The 19,758-nt window shown below is 44.8% G+C and overlaps 1 protein-coding gene across 3 annotated transcripts in view; it reads right to left on the bottom strand.

Annotated features, from left to right (window-relative positions):
• The window catches only part of EFL1 (elongation factor like GTPase 1), a 144,030-nt gene that overhangs the window by 12,620 nt on the left and 111,652 nt on the right, over positions 1-19,758 (bottom strand). For all 3 annotated transcript variants that reach the window (XM_002721464.6, XM_089309515.1, XM_089309516.1), the window contains 2 exons: positions 15,653-15,800; positions 6,504-7,471 (listed from right to left, as the gene is read on the bottom strand). In XM_002721464.6, the coding sequence (XP_002721510.3) occupies positions 6,504-7,471; positions 15,653-15,800 (1,116 nt within the window). The remainder of the gene's footprint in view (positions 1-6,503; positions 7,472-15,652; positions 15,801-19,758) is intronic.

Genomic DNA, 19,758 nt, shown 5'->3' with positions numbered 1-19,758 from the left:
CTAAAGGTATGCTGTTGTCTTTCTCAGAATTTAAGAAAGGAAGCAGCTGTTCACAGCAATGTTTTCTCTAACAGGTAACCAACAGGAAACAATGTGAATTTCCAGTTTAGGGATGATGGGTAAGTAAACTATAATGCATCAACTTGACAGGACGTTATGCAGCGTTTAAAATGAACATCACAAATACAAAGAAGCCAAATGGAAGCACGCTCATAAAATAAATAATAAAAATATAATAATAAAAATATATTAAAAATAAATATAATAAATAAATAAATATAATAAAAATAAAAATATATTAAATATAATAATAAAATAAATAACCAATAAACAACTGTCCCAACAGTGGCGACACTGGTTAGGACACCTGATCCCACACTGGAGTCCCTGGGCTTGAGTCCCAGGTCTGACTCCTGACTCCAGCTTCCTGCTGGAGGCAGTGCCGATGGCCCAGGTTACTGGCTTCCTGCTACCCACATGGGAGACCTGGACTGAGTTCTTATCTCCCAGCTTTGGCTTCCTGGCCATTGCAGGTATTTCAGAGAGGGACCTAGTGGATGGAAACTCTTTCTCTCATCAATAAATAAACAAAATTAAAAGCAAGAAAAAAAATGCAGCATCATTTGGCAACATTGACACACCAAATAAATTAAATAAAAAGTAAAATATTAGATTACTTCTGCCATAAGGTGACAGCTATGTAAAATGTACTACTCTGGACAAAAATAGCAAAAGAACATGGAAAATGAGATGGAAAGGAAATCATTCAAGGAAGATCTTTCTTCCATCTTGTGATTTCTGTTATAGTTGCTAACACTGTGGAACAACTTCAGTTACACACACACACACACACACACACAGAGGAACACACTAACCTCTTTTTCCTTTTCTCACAGACACTGAACTGTTAAATCAAGCAAGCATGGTGGACAGGGACACGGATGGGCTTCCGGGAAAAGGGAGATGAGGTGTGCTGTGGACACAGCGGGGGAGGTGGGCTCCCGCTGCTCTACAGGTGAGTTCAGCTAACAAGTTGATGCCTCCTGGAAGGGAGTCCTCAGTGGCTCTGCTCACAGCTCTGTCCTTACTACAACAATCAGCTCCTTACAGATTCAGAAGGCCAAAGCCAAAGCTGGCAAGAGGCTGGCAGGGCAACAAATATGTTGTCTGGAGCAGGATAGGGAGGTAAGGGCCTACCTTCAGCAAGGCACAGCCAGCATGGATAAACGCAAGGTTCTTCCATCAACCATGACTGGTGAAGTGATCCCAAAGGGCAGTTTCTATCAAAACAACAGGGAACCCGTTTACTTTTGAGCTCAGCTGTGGTCTTCAGCGGGTGCGGTATGAAGAAAGCCAATTTATCACGAAGCTGGTAAACTTACTCTACCTGTCGAAGTCCACTTCAAAGTACCATCACTGTCATGAGGCCCACTCTGTTTCAAATTTCGCTAATCCCACTTTCTTCTAACATTTCACTGGAAAACACATTTGCGCACTAACTTCATACACGTGTTAATCACCGTAACTTATCTCTCAGAACAACAATCATGCTTAACACAGTGTTGGCATAGGCACCTCAATAAATCTTTGCTGATTTGTGAAATACAAGAAGAATAAGAATATAGAGTAAGAATAGGTTTAGAACAAGAGAAGTCTTTAAAAGGTACGGTTGAAGGTGAGGGTATCGTCAAAGATAAAAAACAAAAACGAAAATCGAAGAGATGAACAGGTTAGAAGGCAGAAATACAGAAAGAGACCATTCCCTCGCCAAATGACACGCATGCAAAAACACCCAGCATTGCTGAGGTCCAGTCAAGCCCTTTAATTAAACTTTTCCTGGGTGAAAAAATAAAAGAACCACACCTCTAAAAGGTGGAGTTTAAAAGTAAAGCCCATTTTCTTGGGACTCTTTTCCCAGATAAAATGATACTGAGATGATTACTCTCCAACAAAATTTGTTACTTGACTATATGCAAATCAATAGAGAGATTTCTTGCTTTAATAATCTGTGTAGGAAACAGGTTTAAACAGACTTGGAGGAAACTCATTTGAACCCGAAGTCAACTTGTGCCAATTCTTAGAGAATGAAATCAACAGTCGACAAAGTCTGGAAGTTTCTCAAGACCTCCGAACACCCAGGCGGCCTAAGTGAAGGCCCACGGGGACACAGAAGTTCTCTCCACTCTGTGTGATCAAGAAGAAGCTACACTGACAGAGCCTGGAAGTGAGACGCTGGCCACCAATATCAGAGTCCCTCAACAGCATCGAGAACACAGGCCTCAGCAAGAGGACTTCAAGGCAATTCAGCAGGGGGAAGAAATCCAGACCAAGTCTCAACAGAGCAGCTTTGTAAGGCACTGGGTGTGGCAGTCAGTTGGTCTCAGGGAAGTCAGGGGCAAGGACAAGCAAACAGAAACTACCAGCCAAGCCACAGTCGCCACAAAGACAGTAAATAAGAAAGGTTGCACGGGGGGACAGTGAGGCCTGGCAGTGGGACCTGAACCTGGACATGGCACGGGAAAGAGACGCTCCAGAGAGAGAAGACAACAAACCATGCCAGGGCCCAGGGAGACACTGCTCCCTGGAAAGTGGCAGGCGTTGAGTGTGAGGGCCAGCAGAGGCCTGTTACCACATAGATCAGAGGACAGGATGACCAATGGCATTCTGAGGGACTGTCCTAGCCTGGCCTGGTCACATGCGGGGGCCAGGTGCTGATTCCCTAACAAAAATGAGAAAAAAGGACACAGTGGGGTGACTCAAAGGGCAACTCGCCCGTCCGCTGGGAAATGCAGTCTGATCTACACCAACAGCTGATTCTGGCTTCAGGGGTTGTGCTCAAAATTTATTTTCTCAGAAAACAAAGGACCAATGCCACTTGAAATGCATAATGCAGAAGTGATGGCAATTTGGGGAGGAAATGTGTGTTCCCATTATTTTGGGAGGAAATACATGTTCCCATTATCTTGAGAGAAGGGATAGGCACGGCCTACACGGGTCAGGAGCATGTACAGGATGCTCAAATGAGCCGAGCCTTCAGCGGTACAAGACTTGATACAACGCAAAGGACCTTTTCCACTGCGTTCAAAATAAGGAGAAGTGCCCACAACTTGGAGATGCTGGGGGAAGGTTAACAGAAGACAGGGGGTCCCAACGTCTATGCTACCCCCATTTCCCCAGTAAGGAGAACGGTGACCAAAGGACAGCACGTGCAATGCAGGAGAGGACACCGACGTTCAGGATGCTGAGAAGTGGATGAGGAAGTTCCTGGCTGTCTTAAGCGAGTTCAAGTCCCAAGGACCAGAATTGTATCTCACAGTTCTAAAGAAATCTGCCCTCGAGAGAAATCAAGGGTAGTAATGTAGGTGCCAGATGCAGGTAAAAAAATGACTGACCTTGAGGATAAAAACACTGAAAGTCATATGCTAATCTCTTGTAAAATTAAAAAAACCCCATTTATATATATTTATACAAGTATAAGGTAAACTTTTGGAGATACCATGGACTTTTTTTTTAAGATTTACTTATTTGTTTGAAAGGCAGAGTTACAGAAAGGTAGAAGCAGAGGCAGAGAGAGAGGTCTTCCATCTGCAGGTTCACTCCCAAGATGGCCATGACAGTTGGAGCTGCGCTGATCCGAAGCTAGGAGCTTCTTTCTGGTCTCCCACGCGGGTGCAGGGACCCAAGCACTTGGGCCATCTTCCACTGCTTTCTCAGGCCATAGCAGAGAGCTGGATTGGGAGTGCAGCAGCTGGGACTCGAACCAGCGCCCACATGGGATGCCAGCATGGCAGGCAGTGGCTTTACCTGCTACACCACAGTGCCGGCCCCAGACAACATGGAGTTTGTAACACAAAAGAAGTTTGTAATAAGAGAATGCTATATGTGTAAAGGCATTTAACCTCATCAAAACATTTTGATTCAGGAGGCTGGCGTAGTGGGTTTAGGCGCTGTCTGCAATGCTGGCATCCCATATGGGTGCCAGTTCAAGTCCTGACTGCTCCACTTCTGATCCAGCTCCCTGCTGATGTGCCTAGGAAAACAGCAGGAGAAGGCCCTAGTGCTTGGGCACCTGCACCCATGTGGGAGACCCAGAAGAAGCTCGTGGCTTCTGCTTGGCCCAGCCCTTGCTGTTGGGGCCATTTGCGGAGTGAACCAGCGGATGGAAGATCTTTCTTTGACTTTCAAAGAAATAAATAAATCTTTAAAAAAAATCAATTCACTACTTGAGTTTCATTTCTCACCAGGTAAGAAAAAAGTAAAAAAAGTGAAAAAAGAATCAATATGTTAAGATGTTAATATGATGTTTTTTGCTTTCCTATTGTTATAATGTTTATTATGTAATAAATTTAATTAAGAAAAATTGCATGGACTCAGATTATTCATATGAAAATACAAGAGTGCATAAGATCACATCATTTCTATGGTCTAGTCATTCAACAAAATTCACATTTGTTTTTTGGGGACCAGAATGGGAAGACACAGCTTATTTCTAGAAAAAGATAAAATGGGGTTGGCGCTGACTTCCCATATGAGTTAACGTCAGTGCAAGGCCCAGGTTTCATTAACAGAAGAGTGCCGTATCTCACAGTGCGTCTATGGTACGTTCCGGCTGGATGGTATCTGAGGCCCTGTGTTCAAATCCCTTTGCTTCCTTTAAGAGGAATACCAAACAAAAGCAGGTACGAGGCAGAGCCGCTAGCACAGTGAAAAGGCACAAAAGCCACACGATCACGGGTGGAGGCCTGGAGTTTCCTCCCAGACAGGCAACCGGAACGCTAATGCTATCCTCAAACACGCAAAGTGCTGCCGCACAGAAGAGAGGTGAATACGAATGCTTGGGAAATAGCAGGAGACAGCTTTTTTTTTGCTAAAAAGTGGAAATTCTAATCATCATGGCGCTGGCTGTGAGCTGTCCGTCAAGAGAAGCAATCAAATAGCGGTGCTGCGAGACTGGAGAAGAGCTCTTAAGTCCTCTTCAAGGATCTGAAAGAATCAAGACGCTTGATTTTAATTACCTCTACCTTCTGGTATTAAGGACATTCGCAGTGAAAATGAAGAATATCTGGAAATGGCCAGGACTGGTGCTCCCCCAACTAATTTACAGATGCCGTGAGATGCTCACAGGTGTGCTGTATGTAAGAGGGGTCGAGGACACAGAATATCACACCTCCTGTTTGGAGGGTCCACTCACAGAGCTCAGTAGTCTTACAGTTCTCATATCTATGTAGCTTTGTTTAACCCAGCTGTTTCTGAAAGGCTGTTAGGAACACTCAGCTCCTCTCACAGGAAGCTTACTGGGATGCAAGTCCAAATTTCTTCTTGGAAAAAAAGTAGTGTAGGTTTGGGTTTTCAAGGATTAACCAACCCAAGAACCTTACTATGAAGAATGTAATTAACCACATACTGACCCAGAAGATTGTAGGGCTAGAGGAAACCTGAAAATTGGTCTACTCTCTCATCTGGTGCTCAACGCTCGTTGACATTCTCCTTAGCAATGACGAAGTTCCCAGGCACTACACACTCTCATTGTGACCTATAATGAATTATGGCCCTCTTTTTCTTGACAGTGAAGAAGGTAAGTCTCAGGAAAGTAATATCAGCCAAGAGTCAAAAATAGCTACATTAAGTGTCAGGGTTCCACGTCTCTTGTGGATCCCAAAGGCTGCTTCCCTCTGACAGAAGCCTCGGGAGCAGAATTTGCTGTCACGCAGGGCTGGCGCTGCGGCACAGTGGGTAAGCCTCCACCTATGGTGCCAGCATCCCACATGGGCACCAGTTTGTACTTAGGCTGCTCCTCTTCCCATCCAGCTCTCTGCTATGGCCTGGGAAAGCAGTGGAGGATGACTCATGTGCTTGGGCCCCAGCACCCGTGTGGGAGACCCGGAAGAAGCTCCTGGCTCCTGGCTCCTGGCTTTGGATTGGCTCAGCATTGGCTGCTGTGGCCATTTGGGGAGTGAACCAGTGGATGGAAGACTTTCTCTCTGTCTCTCCCTCTCTCTGTAACTCTGCCTCTCAAATACACACACACACACACACATATATAAAAGAGAGAATTTGCGATTTTGAGAGAAGTCACCAGTAGTTTCTCTTCTTGAGGAAGGACCAGAATTCACAGAAGCCCCTTCGTGTCGGGAGCAACACCACGCGGTCATGTTCCCTGGTCTTTTTCAGGATGACTCTGGTCACCCAGGCGCCCAGCTCACTCCCTGGAGAGAAAGTGCTGCCTAGTTTTGCACGGGAACCCACACGGGCAGGTTAAGCCTCAGTTACCAGCCCTTTCACTACAGAAGAGAGAGTATTTGTTGCAAAATAAACAATCCTGAGTAGTCATGTTTTTTCTCCCCGAAAGGTTTCAACACTTAAGGCCTCTGGCTTTCAAAGAGCTGAATTCCTTAGTACAGAAGACCAGGCAGCTTCTGTGAACGCATTACACGAATGTAAGTTTCTGGGCTGGGAGCGTCACTGTCTGGGAACTCCCCACCGCACTCTCGCTCCTTCCTTACCGAGAACGTCCCCGGTGGCCATGATGTCGCAGGTGTACATGGCGGCCATCAGACGCTGGGGCTTCACCTGCAGGGCATAGCGGCACGCCTCCTTCATGGTGGCGATCAGCTGTCCTGAGAAGGGCCCGTAGCAGTCCACGAGCGAAGAGTCTCCTCTCTGGGAAGTCCTCTTCTCGCCCGGCTCAGGGCGTTCCTCTTGTGGTGCCTGGTCCTCACCTGCACTGGAACGGGGCCCGGCTTCCACCTGATCGCCTTGTTCCTGATTCTGCTTGTCACCTGCTCCTGGTTCCTCAAGTTTACTTAGGTCCCATTTTTCCAGAACGAAACAGACCCCCATGAGGGGCTCCTCACACATGGGGCCCGAGAGGGTCGCTAACTGGAAGCCGCTCACGATGCTGTTGCCCAAATCTCGGTGCCTGCTGGCGTCCTTCGAGGCTCTGCCGGTGGCGCCTGCCCACACCGAGTTCTGGAAGTCTTCGCTTTTACTGACCAGGATGTTGGGCCCACATTTTCTTGGGCCAAATGACCAGATTTGGTCAACAGTGTTCCTCCATTTCCTGCCTGTTAGGTGCTCCTCCAATTTTCTTTTGAATTCCTGAATTCTCTCTTGGACTTTCTGATGAACTGCCTGACCATTTTTGCCCTCATTCAAAGAGCACGTCAGCTGCTCCATGGAACGAATCAAATCACAGTTTTCTTCCAGAATCTGAGTGACTTCTTCCGGAAGGGGCATGGCGCGAACACTGAGAGTGGCGAGTTTGTTGGGGGTTGTCATGGTGACCAGCCCATCAGCGTCCACTTGGACTCCTTCCGGGACCTTGCTCTGGTCTTCTTTGGCTTGGTGTATGACTGCAACTTTTTGTTGTTTGCCTATTTCTTCATTGACCATGTCAACTTTGGGGGGTTTTGTGATTGTCTCTCTGAATGGAATAATGGGTTCAGAGACGCTGATCTGAATCTTTGCAAACCTACAAATTCAAAAGAGATAGGTTATAATCAAAACAGCATCAAAGCTTCCTATTACACAATGAAGACTATGTAGAAACAGCAAAATAAAAGGTATTTACTATGAAAGACCTGTAATTTACATTATATCACAATTCAAAAACTGCTTTCATTTCAGAGTGAAAAGAATACCTCTAATGGGAATATATCTTCAGGGAGTTCTTTGCTTGTACAGAAATTTCACTGCTTTGTTCATTCTCAAGATAAATAAACCAACTATTTAGATAAGAATGTTTTCAGTGGAAAATAAATGTTTTAATAGGATCTGCCACATAAATTCCTTAAAATAATATGTGCCAATCTAAGAGACTCTACAGAAAAGAAATCCAATGATTCTAATGCTACACCAACACAGAATTACAGAACCTCAGGACAGCTCGGCAAATCTCTCGTTGTACTTGGCTTTGACGAGGAGGCTCACGGTGGGGCTGACGTGAGTTTGTCTAGAGCAGCACTTTCCAAAAGAACTTTCTGCAATAATGGAACTGTTCTCTATCTCTGTGCCTGGGGACTTGAAGCGTGGCTGGCATAACTGAAATAATTTATTTTATTTGAACTTAAATAGTCACATGTAGCTACTGAAAGTGGACGATTAAGGAACTGCGTTTTAAATTTTGATTGTAACTAATCTGATCTTTAACAGGTGCACATGGGTACTTGTTACCTGTGTTGCACGGCACGGGTCTCCCGCCCCAGTCTGGCACCACGCTCAGAGAGCACCTTTACCTGCATGGTGTCAAGTTTACCTTCATGATGGCCTTTCTTCCAAATGAGTTCTAACTTCCCAGAGGGCAGATTCTAGAAACTGGCATGGACTGACTCTGACGAGGATGAAACCAGGCAATCCTTCCCTTATTTTCTGCCCACTCATTCCCAGGTAATACCAAAGTTTTGGTCTGATCTACATCTGCTATTAGCATGTGGCTGGATAAATGTATAAAAGCGTGCATATGTGTGTATGTGTACATAAGCATGTAACATGAAATTCTGGGATCTCAGAACAACGCTTTGTCCTGGGAAAGTTATACAGCAAGGAAACTGAATATTAAAAATCTTTGAGGGGTATTTGGCCTGGTTGTCAAGATGCCACTTGGGACAACCTGTATCCCATATTGGTGTGCCTGGTTCGAGTCCCAACTCTGCTCCCAATTCTACTTCCCACAAATGCATACGCTACAAGGCAGCACGAGATGGTCCAAGCAGCTGGGCCCCAGCCATACATGGAAACCTGGATTAAGTTTCCAGCTCCTGGCGTCAGCCTGGCCCAGCACTGGTGACTGCAGGCATTTATAGAATGAACCAGAGGATGAGAGATATCTGGTTTTGCTCTCTCTCTGCCCCTCAATTAAGTTAATAAACAAAAATTTTTGAAATGCTTACATTTGATTCTAGATTTATTTTCTACATTTTGTGGATGTAGGGCAGGTATCTGATTTTACACTTCTTTGTAAATGTGAAAACTCAGTAGATGGATTTTTTTTGAAAATAATGTCAACAAAATTGATTTTAGAATATAGAATGTGAATGACCATAACATATGGAAGAAAATTAAAATGTTGTGAAGGAAAGCTCTGGTTTTGCCAGTGAGTTTCTTTTTCACTTTCAACAATTAGCTTACTTCAAGGCTATATAATTTTATGTTGATTCAGAATATACAAGATGGAAAGCTACCCGACACTGTCTTAATTTAAAATTACTTTGATACTAAAACCTGATGCAGGTAGCATACACAGGCAAAACGGAGGAACACGTGTGCGTGTGCGTGTGTGCGTGTGGTTTTTAAAATGCTCACTTCTTATGCCTGAGGCTCTGTGCTAAGTGTTTCAGCTGTATAATTTCTTTAGTACATATTAGCATCATCCTCATTTTATGGAGGAGAAAACTCTTTAAGATTAACCAACTTCTCCCAATGGCTAATAAGTGGAAAAATCTAGGATTCAGGCAGAGGCCTGAATTCAGAATTCACACTCTCAGCCACTATGCTATGCTGAAAAATCAGAACAGCACATTAGGAGAATAATTTACTACAACACTGGCTAGTTTTTACCACAGGTTATATAAAAGTTAATTTGCATGAGGCGATCTACTAAAATATTTCACATTAAAAATGTTGAAGTAGGAGGCCGGCGCCGCGGCTCACTAGGCTAATCCCCCGCCTAGCGGCGCCGGCACACCGGGTTCTAGTCCCGGTCGGGGCGCCGGATTCTGTCCCGGTTGCCCCTCTTCCAGGCCAGCTCTCTGCTGTGGCCAGGGAGTGCAGTGGAGGATGGCCCAGGTGCTTGGGCCCTGCACCCCATGGGAGACCAGGAAAAGCACCTGGCTCCTGGCTCCTGCCACCGGATCAGTGCGGTGCGCCGGCCGCAGCGTGCTGGCCGCGGCGGCCATTGGAGGGTGAACCAACGGCAAAGGAAGACCTTTCTCTCTGTCTCTCTCTCTCACTGTCCACTCTGCCTGTCAAAAAAATAAAAAAAAAAAAAAATGTTGAAGTAGGGGCCGGCACTGTGGCGCAGCGGGTTAATGCCCTGGCCTGAGGTGTCAGCATCCCATATGGGCACCGGTTCCAGAACTGGCTGCACCACTTCTGATCCAGCTCTCTGCTATGGCCTGGGAAAGCAGTGGAAGATGGCTCAGGTCCTTGGGCCTGTGTACCCACATGGGAGACCCGGGAAGAAGGTCCTGGCTCTTGGCTTCAGATCAGCACAGCTCTGGCTGTTGTGGCTAATTGGGGAGTGAACCATCGGATGGAGGACCTCTCTTTCTCTCTGTCTCTCCACCTCTCTTCTCTCTGTGTAACTCTTTCAAATACATAAATATATCTTTATTTTTAAAAAAAGTTAAAGTAATTAAAAAGTGATAAACTTGCATTCAATAAAATTCCACACCCATTCTAGATTTTTATAAAAGAAAAGCACTTAGAAATCTTTGGAACAGGAAAGGATTGTTTTCTTTAAATGATTATTTGTTAGCAAAAATATGTTCATATATTTAGAACATTCAAGAAAATCAACTGCAAAGTTCCTGAAACTATGAGAGAGAATGCATCCACGGGGCTGTCCTCTGACCCTGTGTTAAAAAGTCTGCTACAGTAATCCCTTACATGATCCACTAACGCCACTCCATACCTTGGAAGGCACTGTAAGCTAGTCACACCCACAAAGCACCCCAGGACAGAAGGTTCTTGTTTTTTTGTTGTTGTTGTTAACAGGCAGAGTTAGACAGTGAGAGAAACAGAGAGAAAGGTCTTCCTTCCATTGGTTCACCCCCCAAATGGCTGCTACGGCCAGCGTGCTGTGCCGATCCAAAGCCAGGAGCCAGGTGCCTCCTCCTGGTCTCCCATGCAGGTGCAGGGCCCAAGGACTTGGGCCATCCTCCACTGCACTCCTGGGCCACAGCAGAGAGCTGGACTGGAAGAGGAGCAACCGGGACAGAATCTGGCGCCCCAACTGGGACTAGAACCCCGGGGTGCCGGTGCCGCAGGTGGAGGATTAGCCTAGTGAGCCGCGGCGCCAACAGACAGAAGGTTCTTTAATGCTCCTAGCAGTGTAGAGCCCGTCACTACTTCAAAATAAAGCACAGTGGGCTCAGACTACGTCAAGACAATTCCTTGTGGCTTCCTGCCCTATTATTACTTCCTTGAGATCTAGAGGCTAACAACTCTCCTGGTCTCTCTGTTATCCAGACAACAGGCGGTCTCCGTCTCCACTCCTGCACATCATCTGTCTCCGAAAATGAGTGCGGGAGTTGATGGGCAGGCTTCTAGTGTACTAAAAGGCCGGCTCTACCCTCTGAGAATTAAAAATTTCTAGAGTTGTACATGTTCTTAATTTGAAACTTGGCAGTCACACGGAGCAGGGCCCTGAACAAAAATTGACCAATCTAAGATCACATATCTCAAAATGAACACCCGTGAAAACTGCCACCTAAGCCAAGAAACAACACTGCCGCTCTGGGAAGGCTCCCTGACACCCACTCCAAGTTGTATGCACTCAGGTCATCACTACACCCTGGCTCTTACTGTAATTTCACCCTTGTTTCTTTTCTTGTTTTTATCACTTAAACGTATCGCCTCTACATCACACAGTATATTACTTTCTAAAGTTTATATCAGCAGAATCAAACAATTTTTTGCAATTGGGTTCTTTTGCCTGACATCATGTTCTGAGGTCCATCCACGTTTTGTATAGCTGCGGTTTTGTTTCCGGAGATTATTTGTAGAATTCCACTGTGTGAATACACCATAATTTATTTGTCCACTTTACTGTTTGAGTTGTTCCCAGGCATTGGCTACAATTTTTGTTGCTGTGAATATTTTTGGTGCATCTTGCTGGCTCTGTGTTTGGAGATTTGCTAAGCGACAGAACTGCCTATCGTCTAGTTTAGTAGATCATATCAAATCATATTCCAAAGTAGTTAGACTAAGCCACATTCACACTATTCGTGTAGGTGAATTTCTATTGCTCTACATCTTTGCCAACACTTGATAATGTCACTTAAAAAAAAAAATGCGTTGTGGCATAGTAGGTAAAGCCACTGCCTGTGATGATGGCATCTCATGTGTGCATGTGTGTGATGGCTGTTCCACTTTCGATCCAGCTCCCTGCTAATGGCCTGGGAAAAGCAGCAGAAGATGGCCCGAGTGCTTGGATTCCTGCCACCCAGACCTGGCTGAAGCTCCTGGCTTTGGCCCAGCTCAGTCCTGGCCATTGTGGCCATTCAGAGAATGAACCAGTGGATGGAAGACCTCTCTCTTTTTCTGTCTCTCCCTCTCTCTCTGCAACCCTTTGAAATAAATAAAGAAATCTTTTTAAAAAGTTTTTTTTAAATTTCTGGTGGATATGCTTGTGAATATATTGGTTAATTTTCATTTAGCCAATTCCCATTAGTCTCACGTTACTGGCCTTTAGAATCCTTCTTTGGTGACGGGGTACCTGTAACCTGTTCCAGTCTGTTCACTTTTTTCTTCTGGACTGCAGCTTCTCTCCTGTATTAAATATTCTTAATATGTATATGGATAGACAGGTTTGAGCATCTCTAATCGGAAAATCTGGAATGCTCCAAAACCAAACACGTGATTATCAAGGTGTCAAGCCTGCAGCATTCTGTGTTTCATGTGAAGCTGTGTGTAACATTCTCTTATACTTCCTGGTCCAAGACAAGCTCTCTTGTTCTCAACTCAGTAAGGTATTCCCACCTCCTCTTAATGGAGTACTTGAGGAGGCAATGGCTTCTGCTCAACGGCACTAGAGTCGGTTTGCTCAGTTTGGAAAGAGCACTTACAGCCCGCACAACCTGACTGGGCCCAGTGGACCTGTCCACTCCTCCCTTTGATACTTGGTCTGGGCCCAGTGGACCTGTCCACTCCTCCCTTTGATGCCTGGTCTAGCTGACTTCATGGCTGACTGCCCATATGTGAGGGAGCTTTAAAATGTTCATGGAAAACAAAGGTTACCTTCTCATTTCACTTTGCATGCATTTTTGAAGCCCCCTTACATGTGGAACGGGGGGCTACTCTTCTACTTGGGCTCCAGGTTACTGATCTGGGTCTGAAGGAGACCCTTGAACTTTAAGTTATTTTTCCAAGGTACCAGTTCACAGTTCAAAGGAAATAGTTGTTTTTTTTTTTAAGGGCCAGGTTAATGGCACATTCAGAAACTGGAATTTAGAAAAAGCAGTTACACACTTCAAAATTTATAAGATATCTTATTAAAGCAACTCTGTTAATAGCTTTTATTATTCTCATTGAACATAAGTTTAAACTATTTTTAGGCATTTGGACAGGGATACTTAGAAAGTGGCTTTCAGAAAGAAAGTGTATTTATTTAACGGGGCTGGCACTGTGGCACACTGGGTTAAGCCACAGCCTGCAACGCAGGTATCCCACGTGAGTGCTGGTTTCATGTCCTGATCCAGCTCCCTGCTAATGCATCTGAGAAAGAAGCCGAAGACGACCCGAGTGCCTGGGCCTCTGCCGTCCACGCAGAAGATGAGGATCCTGGCTTCAGGCAGGCACAGCCATCTGGGGAGTGAACCAGCAGATGAAGCTCTCGCTCCCTCTCTCTGTCTCTCCCCATCTCTCTGTAACTCTGCCTTTCAAATAAATTAATTAATTAAAAAAATTTGATGCCATGTTAAGGGCATATTCTAGAAAACTGATTTCTCTTATTTATAAAGCATAGGTTTTTTTTTTTTTTCCTTCCTGAGATTAAAAAGGACTCATACAGTGAAAACCACGGAGACAGAAGTGAAGAAAGACTAACAAAGGTACAAGTGTTAATTAAAAGGTAAAGCTTTCTAAAAATAGAAAGGAATCCAACGTTTAAAAACAGGCAAACGGTTTGAGCAGACACTTCAAAGAAAACACAGGAACAGCGAGTGAGCACAGGAGAAGACGCTCAGGATCAGCACAGGCACACCTCAGGGACTGCAGGCTCCCTTCCCGGACAGTGCAACACAGAGAACCACATCAACCTTATGGGTTTCCAGTGCACACAAAGGCCATGTTCACGCTCTGCTGTGGCCTATCAAGTGTGCAATCGCATTATGTCTAAAAGACACCCCAATATCATTAAGAAATTTTTTATTGCTAAAATTTTTTTAAAAATTTAACTATATAGCTCTCTATAAAAATCAGTTTTAGACCAAAGGGGGTAATATTACTTGAAATAGGAGTCTAACAACCAAACAGTATGATTTTTAAAGAGCAAGTAATGGCCTGAGAAATATAAGGTTATTTAATGTGGATTTTAATTTGGTAACAAGGAGAAGTGAAAAGCAAGAACATAATTTAGTTCAAATATACAAACAAAAGTCTTAAGAAATCCTCTGAGAACTAAGTTATTATTTTCAAATATACTCTATCTTACCCAATTCGCATTATTTCCTAATCATTACCGCCTTCAGAAATTTAAGAAACTGGTGACAAACGCAATGGAGATGAAAGATCCACCTTCCAATTTTGTACTAATATTGGCCATAAAGACACTGAAAATGGGAAAAAGCCATGAGACCATACAACTGAGGAACAGGCCTGGGCTGGGTCCCAGCGTGGGGGGCGTCTCACGAAGCCCCGTGGCTGGTGCCATGTGGCAGCTGCTCCGGCTCCATCGGCAGCAGCAGCTGTTGGTGCAGGACCATCTCCACCAGCTTCAGCGAGCTGCTGGGAGGACTGAACGAGAGCAACAGTGCTTAACACAGCGACTGTCACTGCAGACGCGAGCAGACACAGATCATTTATAATTACCACTCTATCACGGTCCCAGAAAACCTAAAAATAAAGGAAGCATTATACAGCAAGTCACAATTTTTTTCACTAGTAAGTGTACAAATGTGTATTAACAATGAAGACCTTTGGTTTTCCAGGTTGGTTAAATTTTTTTAAAAATAGTAAAAAGCGAGGCTGTGAAAGTTGGAGAAAAGAGGCACTCCGGAAGATTCCGTCAGTCACAATGTGAACTGGAACAGGCTTTCCTGAGGAAAACATGGACCCAAAGTTTTAAAATTTTGCATGTGTTTTGGGCCAGCAATAACACGTTCGGCAGTTTATCTTAACCAAATAATCAGAGCTGTGTATAGAAATACGCACACTATTTGAACATGCACAGAACAGAAATGGGGGTTATTTCTGCATGTATAAATGATTCCTTTTATTCTTATGTACTTTCTAATTGCTGCAGTAAACACACATTATCTTTGGAACAAAGAAGAAACATGTTATTTATAAAAAGTGATTTGGGTTTCCCATTTCATGACACATTATATTTATAGACGAATTTAAAGATTCCCAGAAGTTTATATTTTAGAGACCATATCAATTTGAAAAGATGTCTGTTCTAATCATAGCCTATATTTACAAAACAGATTTTGTTTTGTTGCCCTGATATGTTGTATGTGTAACGTGCCTGACGTAAAATATGAGTATATGAAAATTTTTTACGATGCAAGCTAAAAATATAAAATTATCCAAGTGTAGGCAGCAAATGATATTTTTCAGTTACTACAAATTGAATCTAAGAACTAATAACATTTCAAGCCTACCGTTTTTCTCCAAGATCAAGCCATAGTCTAAGTTCAACTGGTTTAGGAAACACTAAAACATCCCATTCAATGTGGAACTAGTTTCTCCATTTCTATCATTTTCACCTAACCTTTCTTTTAAGTCATCCAGGCATCGCTGAAGGTGGACTTCCCCCGCGGTGACTAACACGTGCTCTCCGGTTTCCTGGATTAAAATCTGGACACAGGGATCAGCTTGGTTTAACAGCTTCATTCCCTTCACGAGCTGAGGCATTTCACCTAGGTCAGCAAAATGAAACACTGGTTACATACGGCATGACAGGAGGATAAGCACGATCTAAAGACCACGGGCATGGCCACCGAGGCGGGAATCACACAGAGAGTTTGTCGCTCTTGCAAATAATGCAGTGACGTGAAGAACGCTACCTTCTCGTGCTTTGTGTGTGCCGACAGCTAACTCGAGATACTCACAAGTTTATCACTGAGACCCGCCCACAGCTGACCCACACCACTCTCTCCAACAGTCAGCAGACAGAACTACCATCACCATACTTGTGAACGTACTTCAATCCCATCACACATGCATTATGTTTTGTCCCTGGAGATGTGACAGAATGCTTCCTCAAACAGTACCCATACAATCCACAATAAGCCAGAGAAGCGCTTACTAGATACTGGACAGACTGAACCACAGTCTTCTATTAGGAGTAATTATTTGTGAAGCTGCCTGACAGTACCGTGGGACTGAGCAAACCCTGAAGAGTGCTGAGATCCTGGGAGCCCAGGCACCCCTGCGCTCCATTCTGCTAGTGCATTCTGGACGACAGTCGCTCTTTCCTGGCAATCACAGACGGCAACCCACATCTTGGGGGTAGAGCTGCCTTTTCCACCCCTTCCCACATATCAGCTGTCACTCTTCACTCAAGGCTGGCCAGAGGAAGTCTCTTGCCGCTGCTTAAGCAGAGACCTTGGATTTCAAGGCATTTTTAGGCAATCTTGTTTCACTTCCACATTTGCAGAAAAGATGTAATAATTCTCCAATGCTTGGTTTTCAATCTTCCAAACCACTAAAACCCCGAGAGCGTTCTGCAGTGGTTTCCAAACATGCACTACAAAGCTGATTAACAGGCCAGCACCGCGGCTCAATAGGCTAATCCTCCGCCTGCAGCGCCGGCACACCAGGTTCTAGTCCCGGTCGCTCCTCTTCCTGTCCAGCTCTCTGCTGTGGCCCAGGAGTGCAGTGGAGGATGGCCCAAGTGCTTGGGCCCTGCACCCCGTGGGAGACCAGGAAAAGCACCTGGCTCCTGGCTCCTGCCACCGGATCAGCGCGGTGCGCCGGCCACAGCAGCCATTGAGGGGTGAACCAACGGTAAAGGAAGACCTTTCTCTCTGTCTCTCTCTCTCACTGTCCACTCTGCCTGTCAAAAAAAAAAAAAAAAAAAAAAGAAAAAAAAAGAAACAACTGATTACCTGGGGGGCCAGGAAATGAATATCTGAACTTTCAGACCTTTTTATTCTTGAAAGTGAGTTCTAACAATAACGGACACTTTATGGAGATAACGATGTGCCAAGCACTTTGCATATACAAACTCATTAACTAGGGGGCAGATCTAAATCCGCTCTCATTTTGTAGATGAGTGAACAGATGTGGAGGAGCTAAGGAACTGTGCTTTCCAAGTCACAGAGCACTCGGCGGCAGAACCTGGTCTGGAAGACAAGCAGCTGGGAGACAGCAGCGCCTCCCAGGCTACATACGGGATGCAGGGGTCTCTCGGGGGAGACAGGCAGTGGGATCTCACTGGCTGAGGGTTGTCCCTGTTCAGCGCACTGTGGTTTGCCAGTGGCTAATGAAGTGGATTTACAGACCTTATCTAGCATTAACTAACTTAACCTTCACAGAATTTGAAACCCAGCTTAAAAGGATTCCTACAAAGAGAACACTGTAATATTAATAACACAGGCAACAAGAGAGCAATAATAATAATGAAAAAAAGGCAGCTCTCCAGTAGTCCAATTACAAAGCAAGGGCTGTCACACACTGGGACTCTTAACACATTGAAATATACAGCAATTCAAAAGTACTTCAAAAATCTGCGGAAGCAAAATGGAATAAAAATGTAAGTTGATTTGGTGCAAAAATTTTTTTTTTTTGAAATCCAATCATAGTTTTCCCATAATACACATTTTCCACAGCGTTTTTTAAGGACTATCCACATATGTGCCAAAATCAATCTCTTCAAGATAAAGATGATAGCTTAAGATTAGAGGGAAAAGCAACTTTTCCATAAGAATTTGAAGCCCAGAGACATTCTGAATCTAGATGTTTGAACACGCTTGCACTGACAGCCATTTTGTTGCTGAAAACAACATAAACATCCCACGTGTAAAAGTCTCTTAAAATTTAGAAGGTGGTTTCCCTTATCTATTTTTAAAATTTTTCAAACGGATGGTTCACTAAAGACATAAAAATCTACATTTCCTGAGTAGCACAATAAAAACTGGATGACATCAGGAAAAATAAGATCCTGCATTTCATCAAAATCTTTGGCTAACTGGTAAATGGGTTTAGAAAATGGCTGCCATAACTTAGCAAAGGCAGCTGGTGATGCGTTCTGCCATTTTCACTATGGGACTTCGTGGGATGCGATTTCCAGTGGCCACAGCCGCCAGAGTCAGTGTTGCCGTAGATGGGACCTTGACGCAGACCTCTGGACAGCTGTATCACAAAGCGCTAAGGCAAGGATGCAAACAACAATGAGGCACTATTCTGGTCGTCCGCCTCCAGCCTGGCTCCAATCACTCTGGCCTCCTGATAGTCACACTCTCCAGTGCATGATAGCAGCCCTCTCCAATGCGAGTCGGGGCCGGCCTGGGTGACAAAAGAACACTGTGGAAGGCTGACATCTGAGTCCTAAGGCTTAATCGCAAACGGCATCGCAGCGTCTGCCGTGGGCTTCTGGCCGCCAGCTGAAGCCACTCTCCATGCTGTGTGGCAGGACACTCCGTAGCCATGGCGGGGGGGCCCCCTGCGCGATAGCCAGCAGTAACCTGTGTGCCCACATGAGCGAACCACCTAGGAACACAGCCCAACGTGATAACAGACTGAAACTGCTTCAGAGACACCCGAGACACCAAGCTGAACCCTTTCCAAACTTCTGACCAAAGAAAGTCTGAAAAAAAATAAATGGCCATTGTAGTTTCACTCCACCAAATTCTGTAGTCACGTGTTAAGTAACACAAGTATAAACCACAATCACAACTCAATTATATTGTGACACAGACCTTATATATTGTGTGTATCTCTATCAAATACAAGTAAAATTAGCTATTCCATTTTTTTTTTATTTGAAAGGCACTCCTCAAACACCTACACCCTCATTGAAAAATTTTCTGTTTTTGCCTGTTTTGCTGACCTTCCATCTTCGTGGCTGCTCTTGGCTGGGGGCCATTCTGCATCTAAAGCAGGAAACTGGTGGCCACAAAGAAGACGGAAGAGTCACTGGGTCACTGGAGTCAACGCGAGGGTCCAGCTTGTCACGGAGAGTGGGAGTACGTGCTGGGGTACAAGCACACTCCGACGAGGATGAGACAAGGCAAAGGAAACTCGTGTGCCTCACCAAAAACGGCCCAGCACAGAGTAAGTCCAAAATCAAGAACTACACCGTGCTGGCCAAAACTGGCGCCCATCATGACAGTGGTGACAACAGCAAACTGGCCACAGTGTGTGGAGAACACGACAGAGCGTGCACACTGGCTACGCCGATCCACGGTGACCCTGATACCATCAGAAACATGCCAGAACGAACTGCTGAAAAGTAACCACGTGAACGTTTCCTTAATAAAACCTACCAGATGGGGCCAGCGTTGTGGTTTAGCTGGTTAAGCCGCTACCTGTGATGTCAGCATCTCAGATGGGTGCTGGCTTGCGTTTAGGCTGCTGCACTTTCGATCCAGCTCCCCTAATGTTCTTGGGAAAGCAGTGAAAGATGGCCCAAGTACTCAAACCCTTGCCACTCACGTGGGAGACCTGGATAGAAGCTCCTGGCTCCTGGCTTTGGCCTGGCCCAGCCCTGCCATTGCAGCCATTTGTGGAATAAACCAGCAGGTGGAAGATATCTCTCTCTCTCTCTCTGTAACTCTGCCTTTCAAATAAATAAAAGAAATCTTAAAAAAAAAAAAAAACTTGCCAGAGCTTGTTGTTAAAATAAATAAATAAATAACTAAAATTTTCTATTTT

This window comes from Oryctolagus cuniculus, chromosome 12, assembly GCF_051225735.1.
Source record: "Oryctolagus cuniculus isolate XC-2025 breed Fujian yellow rabbit chromosome 12, ASM5122573v1, whole genome shotgun sequence".
NCBI lineage: Eukaryota > Metazoa > Chordata > Mammalia > Lagomorpha > Leporidae > Oryctolagus > Oryctolagus cuniculus.
The sequence above is the reverse complement of the archived record's forward strand: the minus strand, read 5'-3'. Positions and strand labels throughout refer to the sequence as shown.